This window comes from Egretta garzetta, unplaced genomic scaffold, assembly GCF_000687185.1.
Source record: "Egretta garzetta isolate BGI_Z169 unplaced genomic scaffold, ASM68718v1 scaffold419, whole genome shotgun sequence".
In the NCBI taxonomy this organism is placed as follows: Eukaryota; Metazoa; Chordata; class Aves; order Pelecaniformes; family Ardeidae; genus Egretta; species Egretta garzetta.
In genome coordinates this window covers 512,806-533,620 of record NW_009260777.1, presented here as the reverse complement: position 1 = coordinate 533,620, position 20,815 = coordinate 512,806, and the positions used below count along the sequence as shown (strand labels likewise).

The 20,815-nt window shown below is 45.2% G+C and overlaps 1 protein-coding gene across 1 annotated transcript in view; it reads left to right on the top strand.

Annotated features, from left to right (window-relative positions):
* Positions 1–20,815, top strand: part of PAK5 (p21 (RAC1) activated kinase 5) — a 40,624-nt gene that overhangs the window by 12,096 nt on the left and 7,713 nt on the right. The window contains exons 2-4 of the mRNA XM_035901738.1: positions 10,690–11,487; positions 17,241–17,732; positions 19,498–19,631. Coding sequence (XP_035757631.1) covers positions 10,690–11,487; positions 17,241–17,732; positions 19,498–19,631 — 1,424 coding nt within the window. The remainder of the gene's footprint in view (positions 1–10,689; positions 11,488–17,240; positions 17,733–19,497; positions 19,632–20,815) is intronic.

The following is a 20,815-nucleotide window of genomic DNA, read 5'->3' as shown; positions in this document are numbered from 1 at the left end:
GCTACAAAGGCAGTTTACACTGTGGTACAATTTTATGAATTACAGACTGTCCCTCTTTTCAGGCTTTTTTAATTGGCATTGTTGGTTGAGAGCAAACTGTATTCTCCATGGCGGCAGTCAGTACCCCTGTACTGCAGTGGTCATTACAATAAACATATGTGGTGGTACAGTGGTCATTACAATAAACATACGTGGTGGTGAGTGAGGTTGAAATGATGGGGCACTGTCTTTTACACCACCTACCCTACTGCAGGGCTCCTCTCCCCATGAAAATCCCACACCAACACCTTTCTGGCCCCTGGAATAAAATTGGCAATGGTGTCATGCACCTTGGTTGTAGAAAGAATTTTTTTTTTTAAATGCATAGCAACCCTGGGAAGACTCACACGATGTTGTGCCCCACCAGTACCCAGCACTAATTACATACAGATGTAAAATACTGACTCTGTGCCATAGAAGCAGTGTTGGTGGGTGCTTCAGCACTGTGTGGGAGACCCACGGCTCCTATGAAGCGTAGCAGTAGGTTATCAAAGCTGAAGTATTTGGGGAGGTGGTGGTTGAGTGTTTATTTACTGCTTGTGATTTCTCGTGCCTTTGTTGAGAAAAGCAGGTTTTTATTTTCCTCACGCTTCCCCCACATAAAAACCCAGAAAAAGTAACAGTCTAGGCTGCAAATATTAGATGTAAAGGCAATGGTGGATACAACGTTAAGGATGATGACGATTGTCTTGTGGCTGCAGAGGGGGCTTCAGAAAACTCTACAGCCATTTGGGCAAGCCCCAAGCACCTGTAGGGTCCTCTTGTTATCTCACATCCCTGCAGTTTCGCCACTGATGTGAGTGCTTGCACCAGGTTCAAAGCAATGGGCACCTGCATCAGTTCATGCCTGGTCTAAGATGCATTTTTGCAGTGCATTTTGCTTAGAAAGTGGTGATGCCAGAATTGAAAGAGGCGTCGGGATTTCCACCACCCCTTGCTTCTTCTCCTGCTCCCTGCACCTGCATTGTAGCTGAGGATGGAGAGCTGTAGTACAGAAGGCATCTTTCCCACATCTCTCCAGTAGCACATCAGTAATCCAGACACAAACCAGTGCCCAAGCCCAGATTTCTGAGGTACCAGTTAGAGACACTGGAGCTTCATTGCTTTCTATTAACTGCCCTTAATTCTGTCACTTTTATTTGGACATAAACCTGTTCAATTCATGCACAGCCCTGCCTTGCAGCACACTTTGGTCCTGGAGCTGTGACATGTCACGAGTTTCCAGTCTGCACCTGTCTTGGTGTGTTACAAGACTAAAAAACAGAGGTGTGTTTCTTGGAGGGAAGGATTTCTGCCGTCTGGCCCAAACATCCCCAACTTTGCTTTGTGTTTTTTAGCTGCCTCTGTAGTCAGCCCAGTTGGAAAGCTCCGGGGTGCCACCGCTGCAGGGTTCCCCTGTAGACACCATGGGATGCTGCGTGGTGCAGAAACCACGCCAGCAGTTGCTGGTCAGTAAATCTTACTGAATTTGCTTTACAGCTTCCTTGGCGCGGGGGAAAAGAAAATTCCACTAGCACAGAGGCACTGACAGATGATGTGGCTTTGAAAGGGGGAGAGTAAAATACCTGAGTCGGCTGGTATCATCAACAGGGCTGGCCACGGGCTTTCCGAGTCGGCAAACTTTTTCTTTTCCTGCCAGAAAATGTTTATTTGACAAAATAAGAAAATTTGACATTGATGGATGGATTTTATCCAGAATGCAGCCAAAAACCTACGGTCTTTGGTGTGGTTTGATACAGCTTTTTGGCTCAGCAGGTCCACTCTACGCGCTGCTGTGCTGAAATAATTGCCATCAGCCTTAGGAAAATGCAGCACTATTGAGAGGGCAGTTAAAATTCTCACAGGTAATGTTTTTGAGGCATTTCATCTTGTGAGGCATTTTGCTTTTGGGATAAAAGAAGATTTTGAAGTGTCCCAAGTCCTGTGAAATGGAAATTCTGTGGGGTTTAGATTTCTCCATTCCTCTCCCTGTGAACTGCTTGGATAATTCATCAGTGATAAGTACTTTAATAAGTACTAACTTTCTAACTCAAACTGCAACTTTTAAGTCACTTTTCACTCTCATTTGTTGTGTGTCTGAGAGATCCGTGTAAACATATTACATGTAAAATGGCACGTACCTGATGTGTCTTAAGTAGATCCAGAATAATTATTTTTGACATTTAATATTCTCTAATAGCATTTCAAATAACATGTAACAACCGTGTTTGTGTATTTAAAAGAAAAAAAGAAAGAAAAGTTACTAGAATGTAGATATTAGAGTGGAATTTTAAAACAAAATGTTTTGTTAAAGTTACTATATTTTAAAATGTCAAAAGAATTACCGGTGAATGTGTTCATAATGAAATGTTGCTCTTGTTGTTATGGCAACTAACTTTTAAAACTGCTCTGAAGGGTGACAAATTACACAGTGCTGTTTTGGTTAGCTTTTTTTTTATAGTTTTCCATCATTTTACTTTTGAAGAATTTTAAACAGCTGGCACTAGTGTTGTCGTTAAGCACTTCTGTCAAACCTTTAGCTGTACCTTTATTTTGATCCATTGAGTAATATATATTTTTCAGGCTGAGTAAATTTCATTTCTACATCATCAATGTAGATCATCATCATCATCATCATCTACATCTTTCAGTAATTAACATGCGGCCATGCCAACATTTTCCCAGCTTCTCTCCTGTCCTCTGCTGTTGCCAGCATGAGGCTAATTAACGGGATAGTATTGGATGTACGCACCTGAAGGCTGCGCGTTACCAAGCTCAGCTCTCAGCTGTGCAGTGACTGCTGTGCGGTAGCAAAAAAAAAAATTCGGCGATACCGATGTGGGCTCAGAAATGTGACTGCGGCGTAGACGGGCATATTTCATGGGTTTCTGCATAGCCGGTTTGCTGCAGCAGGAACCTGACGACGACGGCTCCTGACCCCTACAGACAAGCCCCAACAAAATTTTTGTACAGGTGGATGCAAAGGAAGGAGTCTCTGGGACCCATCTCTACTCCAAAGGAGAAACTGTGAGAATGGTTTATTTTTTTACTCCATTGAATTTAGTATGGGGACAAGAGCACAGTCCTGGAGTAACACAGCCGTTGGATAACCCAGCGTTATACTCGCCCAAGCTCAGCATCTCTAGTCTGATTAAGGAAACCAGAATAGTGGGGGGGACTTCACACAGAAGAGGTAAATCAGCCTCTCTGGGGGAGGTATTTCTGAACTGATGTTACCTGCAGTGACCTTCCCCCCTTGGAAAGCGCAGCGTTACCTGTGGCGAGGTGTCGGTACGGGTATCCGTTGCCTCTTCTGTCATAACACAAAAAAGAAACTGTATGCTCTGCTGCTACTAGCATCCCTCAGGAGGTTAAAAACTTGTCGAGTGATAGTGGGTGGACAGAGTAAAACCTGCTTTTTCTTATCCAGTGGTGCTGAGTGAGCTCTGGTGATGAGCACTTCCCAGACATGGCACGTCCTGCAGCACCCCTGGGCTCATGGCTGAGGGCTCCTGCCCTCCCAGCTAGCTAAGCCACAGAGGTGGACTTGTCTGAGTTTTACTTTGGGTGGGGTTTAATTTATATTTAATTTCTCCTGTGCATGGGAAAGGTCCTGTCTAAAAGCTGTCCTGAACAAGAATTTCTGGATCTCCTAGAAAGGAATTAGAGAAATGAATGAGATAGGATCATGGCTCGCGTGCTTAGACACTTCATGGCAAGGGGCAGGTGGCATGGCCTCATGCTCCTGGTTTTGTCAGGTGACTGTATGGTGTAAAGTGCGTGTTTGGTCCAGGGAGCAGAGACCCATACCTCCTCACCTGGCTGAGGCATCCAACACTGGTGAAATTTGCAGAACTCTTCCAGAAACGATTAATTTTTTTTTTATTATTTTTATGGGGAGAATGAGAATATATAGCATTGGGAAGGAATTCGTAACAGAAACGTTAAAACCTCTGAGGCTTCCAGGTGTAAGCCAAGCTCTAAATTACAGGCTTCAGGAAGAAATGTTCTGACATACTTTTCCTGTCTGTTGTATATTCCTTGTGACTAACTCGGAGTAATAGCCGTTTTGTAGACAGGCTGTAGATCAAAACTGGAGCAGATCCCGTAGGACGCTACTGGAGGGTGCAGAATGATAAATGACATCTCTTCCCATCCAGCACCGTTCCTCGCCAGGGGTCTGATGAGTTTCTGTTGCAAAAGGCGTGTTTCCAGGGTAATGCTGTATGACATAAGTGCCTTAAACTTCCCACTTAGGTTAATGTTTTGTATTACCATGGAGAAATGAGGTTGGTGCAGGTCGCTGGTTCTGGCCCATCCATCTGGCTGGCTGTATCTGCTCATTGCCTGCTGAGGTCAGGAGGCAGCTGCCCAAGTGCCGCACTTATTTCTAACTTGCACAATTTGTATCATCTCCAGTTGTGTCTCAGGATGAAGTTCGGTGGTCCCACAGCCAGAAGCTGGGTTTTGGTGCAACCCAGGTCTCAGAATTCATAGCGGCAAATATATCCAATGACCTCCCTCATGGTACAACCATACAGACATAGCATAGACATGGTTACAAAGAGGACCCTGCACCAGTGGTGGGAGCAGATGGCACCCAAAGGGAGAGAGCCCTGGGGTGGCCCTGGTCAGGAGCAGGTCTGCTGGCTGCATGGAGAGGTCACAACAATGCTAAGGCCACTGTGCCAAGACCTAGGGGTCAAGTCGCCAGCTTCCTAACCCTGGGACTTTTGCGTAGCGCAATGTACGAATGAGTTCCCCAAGACACTTCCACCTACGTTAAGTGGGAGGAAATGCAGAGGAGAGGGATGTGACTTCAGCACAGACCCAATCCTTAATTCTGTCTCCAAATCCCTTTTGTCCAACAGATAGACAGGACTCATGTGCTTTCTTTTAAACATGGTGGTTTATCTAACATCTAAGGCTGATGCACAAGCTCATCTCCTGCAGGTGGCAATGCAGCATTGGTTGGGTACTTCTGCCGTGATCATGGGAAGCACAACCTGCCATGATGGCATCATCTGGTGGGGGAAAGAGGAGATGGAGGTACAGAAATGCGATTCAGTCCTTTCTCATGAAGCTTCCCCGTTCGGGTGCAGTTAAGCATTCACTGGAGCATAGCAGGATTGCAAGGATGGCTCTGACACCATCATTTGGATAGGTGACTCAGAGGTTAGAACTTGTCCTCAAGTGAATATTCAATGGAGAAAAACTTTAAGTGAAACAAGTGGGCCCGCTTACTTGAAAAGAGCTGTCCTGCATCCCAGCTGAGTGCCCCAGTTGCTGGGCTTTCAGCTGCCGTCACTTTTTCTCCCTGGCAGCAATTTTACTTATCCATGTGAAGGCAGCCATTGGAGACCGTGGGCAGGTCTTCATCTTTTATCTCCCATCTTCTCCTTTGAGCTTGGTCCTTGTGTCAGCCCTCAAGGTGGCAGCTCAGTAGTAAAATTTAGCCTCACGAACAAGGGAAAGGAGCCCACCTCATGTTGAACCCAGGCTGCTGGAAAAAGCAGATTTTTGCTGCACATTTGTGGCCATCTCCAGGAGTTTTGAGGGTCTCCAGCTATTTTGAGGTCCTCTAAGGACTGTGCTTGGTCTGAGATCTCACAGCCTCTTCTCCTGGTGAGAATAGATCAAATGCAGACCCCTGACACCTCTTATGCCCTTGGCTGCAGCTATAAAACTCTGTTTCTTACAGGGAAAGCCTGAGTTTTCCTTCTGGCGTGATGACAAGGATCAGTTTTTCTCCCCAAGGTAGTGCTGTTCACATTTGCTTGCGCTGAGGAGTAAAATGTGGTGTCACAAACACAGCTTCGAATTCTTTGAATGTCTTGCAACGCAAGAAGATCAATCACTGACACGTCCATCACTTACACTTAGATTACTTTGACCAGCTATGCTTTATGCACCTTTTCTACAGAAAAAAGTAATTTTCAGATCTGCATAGGCTGTGTTTTTACTTTCTGTATAATGCAAATGAGGGGAGAAGCTAGCTAGAAGCAGTATCAGAGTTTAGATTGGCTGTTTGTAAGGGTGACATTTCCTTAAAAGACCTTTTTCTTTTTTTTTTACCCTGCACATCACAGAGATTTTAAATCCTCATTGACTTCTGAAAACACAGCTCTGGGAGGACGAAGGATGATATATTCTTAACGAGTGTGTAAAGTATAGTAGTTTTAAAGAGAATAAATGCAAGGTCGTATTAGGGCAAAACAGTTAATTACCCACTTCATTATTGTCAAGGTTAATACAGTATTTGAGTGCAGAAGCTGTTTTTCATCTCCTTTTGGAAACAAGGCAAGACAGCATTTCTTACAGACAGATCCATTATAGCTTATCACCGGAGGACAGACCGCTACGGAAACACCATGAAGGATATCTACTGTCACCGAGCTCCAGAGCAAACGCCAAACCTGTCCAGAGAGCAATGGAAATGAAATGAGAGCTACAGCATCAGAGTAACGCGCTTTAATTCACAGAGATTGCGCCCCATTGATTTTAATGTACGATGGTAATGGTAGCATAAAATTCACCGGCACTCCTTCATCTATTGTAACATTGATCCCTCCTAAATTGCACAATGCGCTGAAAAATGTCCTTTAATAAACATGGGGTATTGACTATAGCAAATCCCATCTTCCCGTGGTAAACCCAGGGAAAGCTGCACCTGCGGTAGGGCTCGATCTCTGTTTTCCATGTATGCCGGGGTGTTGTACAGGTTTCCATTACATGATCTCAATAGACAGAAACAAAGGCCTCATAAATCTTAGCCCATCGACCTTCGCAAAGAATGCTTTGCTTTTAGCTGTCTACCTGCAGCAACTTTGGAAATTCCCTAAGTTTACAAATTTGGAGACCAGTAAGTAGTAAAAAAAATTAGAAAAAAAGCGCTATATAAATAGATATGGAAAATATCTAAAAATAGAAGTCACTCCTTATATGGAAACACAAGTTGGTTTTTTTCAGTTTATAAAGCCTTTAAAATTGCAAAAACTAGTCTAGTTCCTATGAAACTACTTATCAGGGTAACTGTTTATATCATTTCAATGCAGCCTTTTTCCATTACATTTTCTGTCAAGGTTTTTGTTTTGCTTTTGAAGTTAGAGCTCGAATTTCCCATCCTTTGTGATTCCTGCCGTGGTATTTCAGTCCCAGGAGGTTTTCTCTCTGCTCACCGATGCAGCGCACAGCCTGGTGACGCAGTAAGTGGAGCCTACATTCCCAGACCGAGACCCCCGCATCAGCAATTTGGTCTTTCCACCAAAGTCATACCTTTGCACCTCAGTACTTTGGGCCCGGGTGCTAACATTAGGCCTTGGGGTTTGGGAATTTGGGCCATGGTTATGACAGTTCTCAGTCTCTGGCTTCTTTCTGCAAATACTGCTCTTCCCAGGAAATCTGAAGGTGCTGGCGAGCTCCTGGCACACACTTTCTCTGTAGTAGATGACTTCAGGACAGGGTAACATGGCACAACATACGTTTCATTCTTTACAACATCTTCTTTGATTTAATTTTTACATTTTTGATGCTCTGTGGGCATCCTTACAAAGCAATTACTCTTATTACTCATAGAATGATACCTGCTTTGGGGTCTTAATTTGGGTTTTTAAGCCTCATAAATTGTTCTGCCCACCAGGAAGGCACCCACTGTATTTCAGATTTGTGTATGAACATCTTCAGTTCTATTCAGATCACAAGATACTTGACAATATAGCGTATTTCACAGGGTCTCGGCGAAACACGTCCTAAATTATCTGCTCTATGGACACTACTGTTCTTTTGACAGGAATAATGCTAGATGTTTTCTTGGAAAAAATCAAGCTCGTGTAGGCTGTCTGATTTAGCCAGAGGGGCATCTCACCAAGATGTATGCCCTTTCAGATAAGGGAAGTGCTAAATTCAAAAGCAAGCCGAAGCAAATAGAAATGTTGTTGTTGTTGTTGTTATAATTTATAATATTAATAGTTTTTATTTTTATTAATAGTAATAAAGCACTGACTGTTCTCTAGAAAATATGCCTCTGGGATAGGTAAGTTTTAGAATAGAATCATAGAATCACTTTGTTTGGAAAAGACCTTTAATATCATCAAGTCCAACCTTTAACCTAACCCTGCCATCCCACCACTAAACCATGTCCCTAAGCACCTCATCTATCCTTCTTTTAAATACCTCCAGGGATGGGGACTTGACCACCTCCCTGGGCAGCCCGTTCCTCTCTTTGTGCTGGCCCCTTTAATTTACTTATGGAGAGGAGCCTAAAGCAAATAGGAATTACAGCCATCACCTTTTCCAGTCAGTGTTTGCCAGTGGTTGTCCTCAAAGCGCTTGGAGAAAATAAAAGGGGTTTAGTTCTTAACCCCTTAACTTCAGTCAGGATGAGACAGCACTGAGGTCCCAGAGCTGACCAAGACTGCTTCATCAGACTGGGGCTTCGGTGGCAAATACTTATTTTGGAAAATTGGAGTTTCCAACAAGACGATTTTACTATTAGTACTTTTTTTAAATCCTCATAATCAAAAGGGCGGCTCCCAAGCATGCACTTGTCTGCAGAAAATCCCTAAACTGCAGGATTTTGTCATCAATGAATTCACGAACACATAAAGCCTCAACTGAGTTTTTTCTTCCTTCTGAAGGTATCTAAAAATCCTGCTTCCAGAGAGCATCTGCTTGGAGGAGCAGAGGAAAAATTCCTCTTTCCTATAACTGAAGAGGCTGCTCCATGGGGCTCCCTCCAGCTCTGAGGTCCTTTTGTGCCGGCACAACACAGGTTGCTCCAGGAAACCTCTCCTTAATGAATGCCAGTCCCACCGAGAGTATTAAACTGGCATTTTACTCCTTGGCACGCATTTGCACAGGGGAAGTGGGGTGGCAGTTGGGTATTTCAATCTTGTTTTCAATTATAAGCATTTCATTCTTGAATGTTGCTGGTTTATTATGTGGTAATTAAATATGAATGATCACGCAGTCATCCTGCCAAAGAGGTGTAGCCGAGTGAAGCCAATTCCTCTCATCTTGCTGAATGGCTTTGGAGGTGAAAGGAGTGATCTATTTGCTGTCCCTTATTTTTGCTGTCCTATTGTTTCAGTATCACTAGCTTCAAAATAGCAAACTAGGCAAGTAATTACAGACATAAATCAGAGCAGGGATCAGCGTGAGGTCAGGACTGCTGTGCTTGTAGCTCGGCTTTTCTCAGCTGCCTTTTGCTGAATAAGAGAACTACATTGCTGTTAATTTTGTGAAAAAGTGATTTTATTAGTGATGAAATACATATTTTGACAAAGTTTTAAGCCCCTGTGTGCTTTCAAGAAGGGGTTGAGCAGCCTTACCATGCCTGGAGCAGAGCCTTTTCTGTCGGCGTTGCAATGAATGAAGGTCCAGTGGCCAGGCTGGACAACACAGTCGGCGTCCCGTGCATCACGGTTGGCGTCTGGTACATCATGGTTGGCGTCTGTTACGCCACGGTTGGTGCGCAACATAGGCAGGCTCCAGCTCGGAGAGGGCGGTCTCCTTGGGGTGACCACAGTGACACTGTTTAAACTCTCAGCAAGTTAAATAAGATAGAGCTGTAGATATTTAGCTGAAGCGAATCAGCAAAGCAAATGTGTTTTCAGAAGACCTGCGCTGATTTATGGCCCTGGCCCTTAATCTGTACATCTTATTCTTTTGGAGTGTTTATAAACGTGAAGCGGTGCTCAATGGGAGTCAACTGCTGAAAAATGAACGCAACCACATGTTACCGTCTTCAGATGATACTAGCTAAAGATAGTCGATCTTTCTTGAAGGAGAGCTGTAACCAAGCACAGCTTGCCTCCCATCCTACCAGGAGCACCAGTGTTTCAGACAGAAAGGAGTCAGGATGGGCAGGGGGCTGTGGGCAGTCAATGGGAGCAAGCTCATGTCTGCAGTGCTCCTATACACTCATCATCCGTGGCTGGGGCATCTGTAGAGGACTTGGCAATATTAGGAGACAAACAGGGCCACCACCGCTGCCACCACCTGGCATCCATGACGGGCATGTCCCAAAGCCATGGTTGTGCGCAGTGGCTTGCTGGAAGGACATGTAGTGAAGTATTGCTCCCTCTTCCCCAAGTGTCTCTTACGCTAAGTTAACTAAGAGGCAATCCCCAGTGGTAATTCTGCTACCCGGGAACACAACGTTTTGTGAAAAAGAAACCCAAACCCAGTGCTTATTCAACTATATGCTACTTTCCATTCCAACAGTTTGTTAAAATAACATGTAGAGTGACTGCTGAATGATTTTTGTTTGGCTTATCCATACCCTGTAAATCAGATTCAGCCCACCAGTTTGGCTTGATGTAGACAAATGAAAAATACTTAGAGGTTTTAAATGCTGCTGTTGGCTGCTGAACACCCACCTCTTAAACTGAGCTTTGTAAAGAGTGTCTTGGGGTTGCATGCCAAATCTCAGCTTATGATGTACACCAAGTTTAACCCCATTTGTTTATTCTTTTCTGCATGTCCTATTGTAAGTATTTATTGAGAATTTTTTTTCTAGCAATTGAATACTCTGAGGTACATGATTGAAGAACATAACACATTGCTATGGGGATTTCTGGGTGAATCATAGACTTTTTTTCTTTTTTATCTTTTCTTGGTCAGATAATGAACAAAAATCAGTATTTAATCAAAGCAATTTTTTATTCCCAGACTATTGTTAGAGGAAATAAGCCTCGAAAGGATACTTCAATCAATGGCCTGCTGGAAGAGTTTGACAATATCTCAGTGACACGATCCAATTCCCTGCGGAAGGAAAGTCCTCCCACCCACCACCAAGGAAACGCAAACCATGTGCCAAGGCACCAGGAGGAAAATGGGTATATCACATATTCCCAGTACTCCAGTGAGTCAGACACTACGACAGACTTTGTCGTGGAAAAATATCGAGACAAGCCTCTTTACGGGGAAGAGTTAGACAGGTACTACAAAGGGAGCTATGCTGCCAAGCAGAATGGGCACATGATGAAGGTGACTTCCCGAGACATTTATTATTCGGAAGTGACGCCCCTGCAGTCAGACCTCTCCAGGTTCCTCCCGGATTACCATGCACACCTGGAGACAAAGCCCAAACCACTGGAATATGGCGGCCTGAAGATGGAGTATCAGCGGATCCCCAGTGGATCCTCCCTGGACTATAGAGATCCCTTTCCTTACGCCCCATCCCGAGCATCAGTGCAGAGTGAGTGCCCCAAGGAGAGGCTGGAATACAGCGACAGCGACTGGGGACATGGCCTGGGCAAGGACGACTACGACAAGAGGCCGAAGTCATCCTACGTGGACCCAGCAAGCCCTCAGCCAGCGATGAGGCAGAGGTCCAGGTCGGGCTCTGGTCTGCAGGAGCCAGCCATGCCCTACGGAGCAAGCGCTTTTAAAGCACACCAGCAAGGACACTCCTACAGCTCCTACACCTACCCCCGCTTGTCCGAAACCGCGGCAGGCATCCCCAAGGTAACGTGACGTCCCTGGTGACAGTGCTGGCCAGGGCGGGGATCAACCTCTCCGAACTGGGAATGCAAAAAATTAAGTGCGTGCAAAAAATTAAGGGCAAGGAGCCATGCTTGGGCACACGATGCCAAACGCAGCCAGTTACATCCCCAGGAGCTGCCTGGCTGCCGCTTGGCAGGTGTGAAAATTACTCTGGTGTCTGAAAATGGATGTCAGGGACCAGTAGGTTTAAGATATTTATTAAAAGACAGGTTTGGAGATGCCCAGCTTCCAGGGGTTTTACTTGGGAGTCCCAGTAACCCCAAGTTCTTTGGCAGTTTTTGTAGCATTAGGAGTTCAACGCCTGTGGAGATCCCGTCTGCGGATGAGAAGCTGGTCTGGACTGTGTATCGGATACTTTAGTATTTGAGTTGTTACTGAGCAAGGCTAAAACCTCTGTGTTTTAATATTTACATTGTATTTATGCTATATTTATATTACAATGTTTATTAACCCTTTGCTGCTAACAAGAGTAGGGGTTTACTGCGCTCTGCTTTATTTTTCAGCAGTGGAATTGAATCAAGCAGCTTATCTCACCCAAGACATTTTAGATGCAGTTAAAGGGTTAAGGTGCAAAAAAGCATTTCAAACATCCTATCTACAAGCAGCTCCTCTGCAGAAGTTTGTGGCCTGCTTTGCCTTTTCTAAGTTACATGGGGAATATTACCCATACAAGCTGTCCTATCCTACTTGCGATAGTTTGCTCTGTTTGTTCAGTTAAGAGAGTAACGCTTTTCTTGTACGTCTAGTCACACAGCTACAATGATGACCCGCTTAAACATCTAATATTCTGCAAGAAATGTTTTTTCTTCAGTGTAGATTGCATTGAACGTTACCGAGTTCCCCTAGCAACGGGTGCCGAGATGATAGCTCATTTTTCCAGGGCTGAAACAGTCTTGGGTTGCCGTGACTTACCAAATGTGCTGAGGTAGGTGGCTTGTCAGGTGGTGAGATCCACTCTGCTGTTTAATGATGATCTGAATGGTGCATTTTCTTACTGGCTTTTTGCACTGAGAACGTGGTCCTGTCCAGCTGCAGACTCAGAATTTGTCCCAGCTCTCTGCAAGTCCGTGATAGCCCTATGCCAGAGGCATGCCTGTGTCTTGCTTGCTCAGGTTTTGGCTGCTTTGCTGATCCTGGGGTGCAGAGTTACAACCAGTGCCCCGTGGGACAGGGAGAGCGATGTGGTTTTATTCCACATTGCATTAAAGCACAGAGCTGGGCTTTGGAGGTTGATGATAAATCGGGCGGTGAAGGGGGAGTAGCAAGGTTATGGGTCTCTTTGCATCCCTCTCCTGAGCTCGGGTGTGGTGGGAGGGATGTGTGTGGGTTGTTAAACTGCATGCAGGCATGTGGCGTTAAATATGTGTTCTGGAAGTTTTGAGCAAAGCCTGGGATGGGCTATCTGCCATTTCCTTAATTTAAAGCAATCATTGTGTCAGGGTTTAGGAAGGAGAAGGACGGATCCAATAATTCATAGACTCTCTTGTGCCTGCTCCTTCCAGTTTTACAGCATTCAGTAGGGCAGAAGACATGTATATTTTACAGGACTCAAAGCAGTCCAGACACTTTGAAAGATGTCCCATTAAAATGCAGTAACAACTTTTATAAAAAAAAAAGTTACCTCCGTGCAAGATTCATTGTGAGCTGTTCCTCAGAGCATCAAAAACACTCCTACAGCCTTGGTTTATTGAGACTTGATGATTCACTGTTAAATGCAGCAGTTTCAATTCCCAAACCCGTCCACAGCTCCTGGAAGTGAATAGCGGTTTCTTGTCTTGGATGATTGCTGAAGAGTCTTCTTTTCAAGGAGGCATTAGTAAGATAATGGTTCATCAAATGGGCTTACTAAATGAGAATCGGGTCTCGAATCAGATATTTTACAAATGAGATTGGCTTTAAAGTATAATTAAAGGGGGGAAGAAGTAAGCAGTGAAAAAGTCTGCAGGCACAAATGTATGGCTTCAAAATGCGTTTGACAAAGATGTTCATTTTGGCTTGCAAATGTGAAGAGCAGACTTACTTCGGTATTATTTGCAGATGATGGATGTCAGATAAATCAAATGCCTGCCCTGTTTCATCATCAGTGATTTCACAGGTATTACATCAGAAGACTTCCACTCGACCGGGCTTGGCCACCAGCGTACAGTGGGACCATGGAGGTGTAGAAAGCCGGTGGCTCAGGTTGGGTTTCCTCCACTCCACCCCCGTGTTACCCACCTGCTCTCCTATTCCTGCAGACCAACTCCAGTAACACTTGCTCAGGCTCGCAGCACCTGCTGTGTTATCCTCACAACACAGAGATTATGTCCCACTTTGTTCAACCGAGTCTCCTCAATATTGTCACAGGATATCAAATTTGTCCTGCCAGGTCTGCTTGGTTTTGGGCGCTCTGTACTGCGTGTTTTGGTTTTACCCTCCTCTTTATCACAGGCTTAGCTTACTCTTAACTTTTTGCACCGGATCCTGTTGTTTCAAAGCTCCTTTCCCTGTCGTTTTTTGGTAGCAGCTGTCCGTGACCCTCTCCTGTCCTCCAAGGGGCCCTGATTTCTGCTCCCCGCCTTCCCTGCCTCGTAGCACTGTAACGTAGCAGAGGTCTCTGTCTAACCTGGCCGCTGCTCAGCACCACCCTTCTCCTGATGAGCATTTTGCAGGCATGCTGCGCCAGGAGGACGTTTCCTGCCCGGTGAAGGCAGAACCAAGCCTTTACTATCAGAAACCCTCTTTCTTCCCTGTTTTCTCATTCACCTGCCAGTGGCTTTCCATGACCGCTGCCTGTCACCGCCACACGGAGTCTCTCGGAGATTTCCACCAGCGAAGCACCAGAGTAACCTTTTCCCATGCAATCTCCGTTGCTGTCATCCCTTCTGCACCTTTTAATTCGGCAAACTGAAACCTAATCAAACTGAAATCTGTTTTCCCTTTACTGAAAGGCGAGCCCGCAGCGCGTGGGGACGCCCGCTCGGCTGAAAGCCATGCAGGGAAGGTACCTACCCCGTACAAACAAGCGGGTGTTGCCTCCGCATGCGGTACAAAGCGGGCATCGCAGTCATCAGAGTGGAAACTGAAATGAGTTTAAGCACGGCGTTACGTCCACCTTTTAGCAACAAAAAGACGCGACTGCTGCTGTGGCTGCAGCATGCGGATGCGGGTGATGCTGCGAGCCGGCGAAGCGTCCCAGCCAGCAGCGGCGGGGCATCCATCGTGATGGATGTCGTGGCAGAGCTTTGGCTGCTCCTTTGACCTGATCTTGAATGAGCGCAGGACTGGTTTCTTCTTTCCTTTGTAGTATTTAAAGAATTTCCTTTCAGTAGGTGCCTGCAGTCGGTAGCAGAAATAGAATTATTAGTGGAATAAAGCGTGTTCGATTTTGCCATGATGTGAAGCACTGCGTCAGGACACAGCCTCGGAGGAGAGGTTCAGCTGATTTACTCATTATAGCTCCTGATTTTTTGTAAGATTTCATGGGATTCAGGACGTGAATGGGTTTACATTGTATGGCAACGCTACTGCAAGCTTTCAAAAATTCTTAGCAAGCACACTGAACCCCTGAATTTTCATTTTAAAATTTCACTGCGGAATTCACTTTGCCACTGTGTTAAGTTTAGGATGTGCTCAGAAATATCAGGCATGGGTGAAGCCTCAAATAATTCATTAGTGTGGATTTATCCACCTTGAATGTCTAGATGAGGCTTTCCCCATCTCAAGAGTTAGAAGAAAATGGTGTATTTACAGCCAAAGCTGTAATTTATGTGTCCCTATGTACACAGATATATAGGACAGGGCTAGATTGAGTTCCCCTCCCTCCACCAAACCATCTGAGCATTTTTCCGTGTTAATTAGTTTGGCAGATGTAATGTCCTTCACAAAATTGATGGTGTCTCTGACCCCCTTCTATTTTATGGCTACCCCTGCCTGACGGAGCAAGTGACATTATGGCTGTAATTGCGTGGATGTTTTGCTTAAACAAAACCAGCGTCCTAGGAGGTGGCTGTACAACATGGTTACGTGCTCGCTGGATGCTCCGTATGGCTGGTGGCTGTCAGCGTGCAAGTCTCAGACGGAAGCAGACTCCAGCTTCACGTTTCCAAGGGAAATCTCTGAGCAGCCCCTCTGGAGAGGCATTCCCTCTTCCCTGCTAAACCTCACGCAAAATGAAAAGGCGGGCACGCCCGGCTCACGCATGAGGTTGGAAAGCGCCGATATAATACTGCACTCGGGGGCTTTTCTCCCTGCAACGAGGCGATTCCAGCTAGAAACTCCTCCTCGCTGTGCAGCAGCCTACGGTGATAAATTGATGCTGTTGGCTGGGGCAGTTTTTTTTTTTTTTTTTTTTTGCAGTCTTAGCATAAAATGGTCAAATGATGTTCCACCGCAGAATTCAATTTCACAGTTCAGTTGGGTCCTTGATTACACTGCCAAATTCAGATTAATGTACATTTAACTAACATGGATCAGGGACTCCTGGCCGGCAGCCAGCAGTAATAGTAGCAACTGTGAGCTCTGTAGAGTTTGCTGCTCTGTCCACCCCTGTGCACCGCCACTGAAATTGATTAATTAAATGAACTCATTGCCATAATTATTTGTAATTGTGCTACATCATGAGCCTGTGTCAAACCATCCCCCTGCCCCGAGATGTTACACACATCGTCAGGAGTCACATATGTTGTATCGTAAATGTGAAGATGCTCTTTTCCAGGGGAAGAAAACGTCTTTTTGGTTTGGGTGGGGTTTTTTGTCTTACATCCTTTTTTGGTTGTTTGTTTTGTTTGGATAGAAGCAAACTATTCTGTTCGTGAATGTGAGGTATTCATTTGCTTTCAGTGTAAGAAGCTTAGAAAAGCTTGGCAAATAGAAAGAAAGAAAGGAACCTGCAAATGAACAAGGCCTCCCATCGGGATAATTTCCTCTGCAATTGTCTCTTGATTTCAGATGAAAATTAGTGGTTTCATGACACCGCAGTTAAGTAGTGTGTCACTCTGGAAAATGATTTAAGAAATGGTAAATTGAATTAGGCTCCTCGTCATACTCATGTATGCAGTCACTCAAACAAGAAGCTGGTAGTGGGGCAAGGCAGGAGATGACAGGGATTTCAGGGTACCACCGCCTCTGCAAGAAGTTGGGTCATCCCTGAATTGCTGGATAAAAGCACAAGAAAAGACTTAGCGGGTGGGAGTCAAAATACCAGGAACTGGTATTTGAAAGGAAAGACACAAATTGGAATTTACCAAAGGGCTACTGGTTGTGAAAGGGATGAATCTGTGGAGGAGATGGCCCAGAGAGCCTGCAGGACACTGAAAATGCAGAGCAAATACACTTTTTGGAGTATACGCTTTCATTATACAAAGATTATTCTATCTACAAACACGTACCTGGACAGAAAAATGGACCTGAGATGCACAAAAGATCTCATGGTCTTCCCTGGCCTCATTTAACCTTTAGGTTAACAGTTGGACTTGATGATCTTAAAGGTCTTTTCCAACCTAAAGGATTCTATTCTATTTTAGTGCTGATGAGAGCACAGCAGCCCAGTGGTCTAAAAATCTCTTTTCAGCTACAGGGCAGCAGTGTCATGTTGAGAAGACTGGGTACATGCGGGAGTACGTTGTGCAGGCACCCGCTGAGGACCTCTGGGGGTGCCGAAAATGAGCCGAGTGGGTGGACGGCAAGAAAGCTGTCTGTTCATCTGCCTTCTCTCGTCTGCTTTTGCACTGCAGGTGGATTATGATCGAGCGCAGCTGGTCGTTAGCCCACCGCTCTCTGGATCGGACACCTACCCCAGGGGCCCTGTAAAGCTACCTCAAAGTCAGAGCAAAGTCAGCTATTCAAGCAGCAGCTACCAGTACCCTCTGGTCTACCACAAAGTGTCCCACTATCACCAGCCATCTCTCCAGCCCAGCTCTCCTTACATCTCCACCGCCTCCTACCCCAGCTCCCCAAGTATCACGTCAAGTGCTTATCCTCCACCCAGCTGGGGATCCTCCTCAGACCAGCAGCCCTCCAGGGTGTCCCACGAACAGTTCAGAGCTGCCCTGCAGCTTGTGGTCAGCCCTGGTGACCCCCGGGAGTACTTGGACAACTTCATCAAGATCGGGGAGGGCTCCACGGGGATTGTCTGCATTGCCACCGAGAAGCACACGGGAAAGCAAGTCGCTGTGAAGAAGATGGATCTCAGGAAACAGCAGAGAAGGGAGCTGCTCTTCAATGAGGTACGTTGGTTTGGATGGTGCAATGGATTTTGCAGGCAGTAGGTTCAATGGGAACCGTGGGCCAAATGGCAACCTCAGGAGTCAAAGGAATTTCTTTCTAAAAGAGGTGGTGATTCCCGTGCGCATCTATGCTATATAAATATTGCATAACCAGACCAGTTTCAAATGAGCTACATCTCCTGGCTTTAAACCTATAAAGGGGTGGGAAGTTACAGTAAACAGCTAAGTCGTCTGTATCAGCTGGTCCACGTGATAGAGACATAGCCCGACTGCCTGTTTCTGACCGTTTGCTGGAATAGTTTATTCTTCTGAGACGAAGGAGCCAAGCTAACCAGAGTATTCAAGAAGCACGTGTGCACCGTATTCCAGTATATACATGCTTTTTGTTTCCTCCCTCTCCTAACCATTAGCAGTCCCTTTCCTTTCTTGATGGATACTAAGCAAAGAGCCAGCAGTCCCTTTTTCCTGGAACCATCTGTGTTAATTCCAATGTCTCCTTTCCTGACTGGTTGCAGCCAGTTCAGAGCCCACAGCTGCTTATGGAAGATTGTTTTCCCCCTGTACATTATTTTAAATTTATGAACACTGGTTTTCATTTGCCATTTTTTCACCCAGTTGTTTGGCACTGTGAGTTCCTTCTGCAGCTCAGAGTTTCTCCTTTTTTACTTCATACTCCCTTAAAGAAGCTGGTGGTGCATGTTCTCTGCTCCCTTTGTACATCACTTGTGAATACGCTGATCAACACCAAAACCACTGCAGGTCCCCAGGGAAACCTCTTGTGAGAACTAACCTTTTGATTCTGTCATTTGTTCCCTGTATTTTTAACTGTAAGAGGATCTTCCCTCAGCACCTAACAGACTGGTTTCTTTAAAACCTTTAAAAAGGTAATACTTCTTAATCAAAATACTAGTTTTTAACAAACTTCACACAGTTCTCCTCTGCACAGTCCATGACTGTACTGGGTGTTTTGGCTTTGTTTTGCCTCTGCTGGAAAACTGCACTGAATTGTGTTGTGGTTGCTCTAACCGAGCATCTCTTGAATGGTAACATCTTGAAGCAGGTCCGACACGCTGTGCAGGACCAAGCTGCTGCCCTGACACGCTCCAGTCACTCCTGTCAGCTGAAAATTTCTTTTCAGCGGTGCTGAAGTTCCTCCGTCTATAACGAGGCCTGTAATGAATCCCTGGCTGTTGTTTTCTCTCCTGATCGCCTTTCTGCCATCCCTCAGTGCCATGCGGTCATGGTCACCACCCTGGCGGGGCTGCCGTTCCTGTCCCAATTCTGTACTGGCCCCTTTAGATCGGGCATTTGAGTCACCTTACGAATAGCCCCTATATTACCAGCATTCTGTTAAAATTCTGTGCAAAGTACCGTTTGGTACATGATGGGGAAGACTTTGATGGGTTGAGCGATGGATCAGGTCAAAAAAAAAACCAAAAATCTCTGTTGTACTGAAAGCAACTGGCAATAAAAGGGCAATGAAATAAACAGGCCCGTTCCTGCAGTCTGAAAAGAACCCAATTATGTACCACTTATGATTTAGCAACTGAAGATTCTTCCTTCTTCATAATGCATTTACGATGACTGTTATTTTTATGTAAAAATATTGATTTTGTTTGTGCGTTGGCATAAGGATTAGGGAGGACGTGATTCACAGCAGAACCTTTACGAAGCACAAAGAGAAAAGTACAGTGGGAAAAAAGGTCAAAACAAGTATCAGATAATGCTTGTAGCAATTCACATATCACCTCTTTCTTCCTCACAGGTTGTAATCATGAGAGATTACCATCATGAAAACGTGGTTGACATGTACAACAGTTACCTTGTTGGCGATGAGCTGTGGGTTGTGATGGAGTTTCTGGAGGGCGGCGCTCTGACAGATATAGTGACTCACACCAGGTGGGTTGGGTGTGCCGCGCTGCAGACCAGCAGCCTAAGTCCTACCGTGTAAGCCGGGCGGGAGGGAGATGCCCCGGCTTTCCTTCGGGGATGCCTCCGGACCACGCCCGCCAGACCTCACCTCCCGCTGAGGGACGCTGGGTACCTCCTGGCTCTATGTCTTTATTTTTATATATGTATTTATTGCTATATGTTTGTGTATAGGAAAGATGGGGAACGTCTTTTTAGTAGGGCCAGCTGTGTTAGGACAAGGGGAAATGGTTTTAAACTAGAACAGGGTAGGTTCAGGCTAGAGGAAAGGAAGAAATTTTTTACAATGAGGGTGGTGAAACACTGGAACAGGTTGCCCAGAGAGGTAGTGGAGGCCCCATCCCTGGGAACATTCAAGGCCAGGTTGGATGGGGCTCTGAGCAACCTGATCTAGTTAGCGGTGTCCCTGCTCACTGCAGGGGGGTTGGACTAGATGACCACTAGTGGTCCCTTCCAACCCTAAACATTCTATGATTCTATGATTCTATGTTTACATACAAAATACATACATACAAACATAAAAATACATACCTGTGTACAATATACCTACATGGAAAATACATATCCGTAAATATATATAGGGAGGCATGTGTATAGCTCTATATGTATGTGTATGTATATACATATACTTTTATACACATATACTTTTTTACATATATATACTTTTATATATATACACACATATACACATACTTACACACATACTGTAGCCTGCTCACTTTACCAGCATAAATAAGCCACTGCTGGTGAATTCTTGTCAGCACCAGCATTTATTAAACAGAAGGGAAAGAAATACCTGAAAGGGCTTGCTAGTGGATGGGGATTTGCTAACGCTCTAGGAGGTAATTTAGCAGCAAGAGACTTTTATCCATTAGTTCCTCAAATGGCAAATACAGCTCCCTTTCCCTCTTTGGTGATCTGTATTGTTGTTCTTGCTGTCGTAACTCTGTCAGTTGCAAGGGTGATTTCTCCCCATACTCATAACCCACGTAACCATGCTGTCAGAATTGTTAACGGCAAACCGAGCCTAGGACGTAATGGGAAAAGTATTTTTATGTCAGAATATTTGCGCTTGTTTCCATATTTCAGTTCACATTGTGCCTTTAAACAAGGCTGTTCTCCAGCACAAAAGCTGTAGGGTACGCAACCGCTCT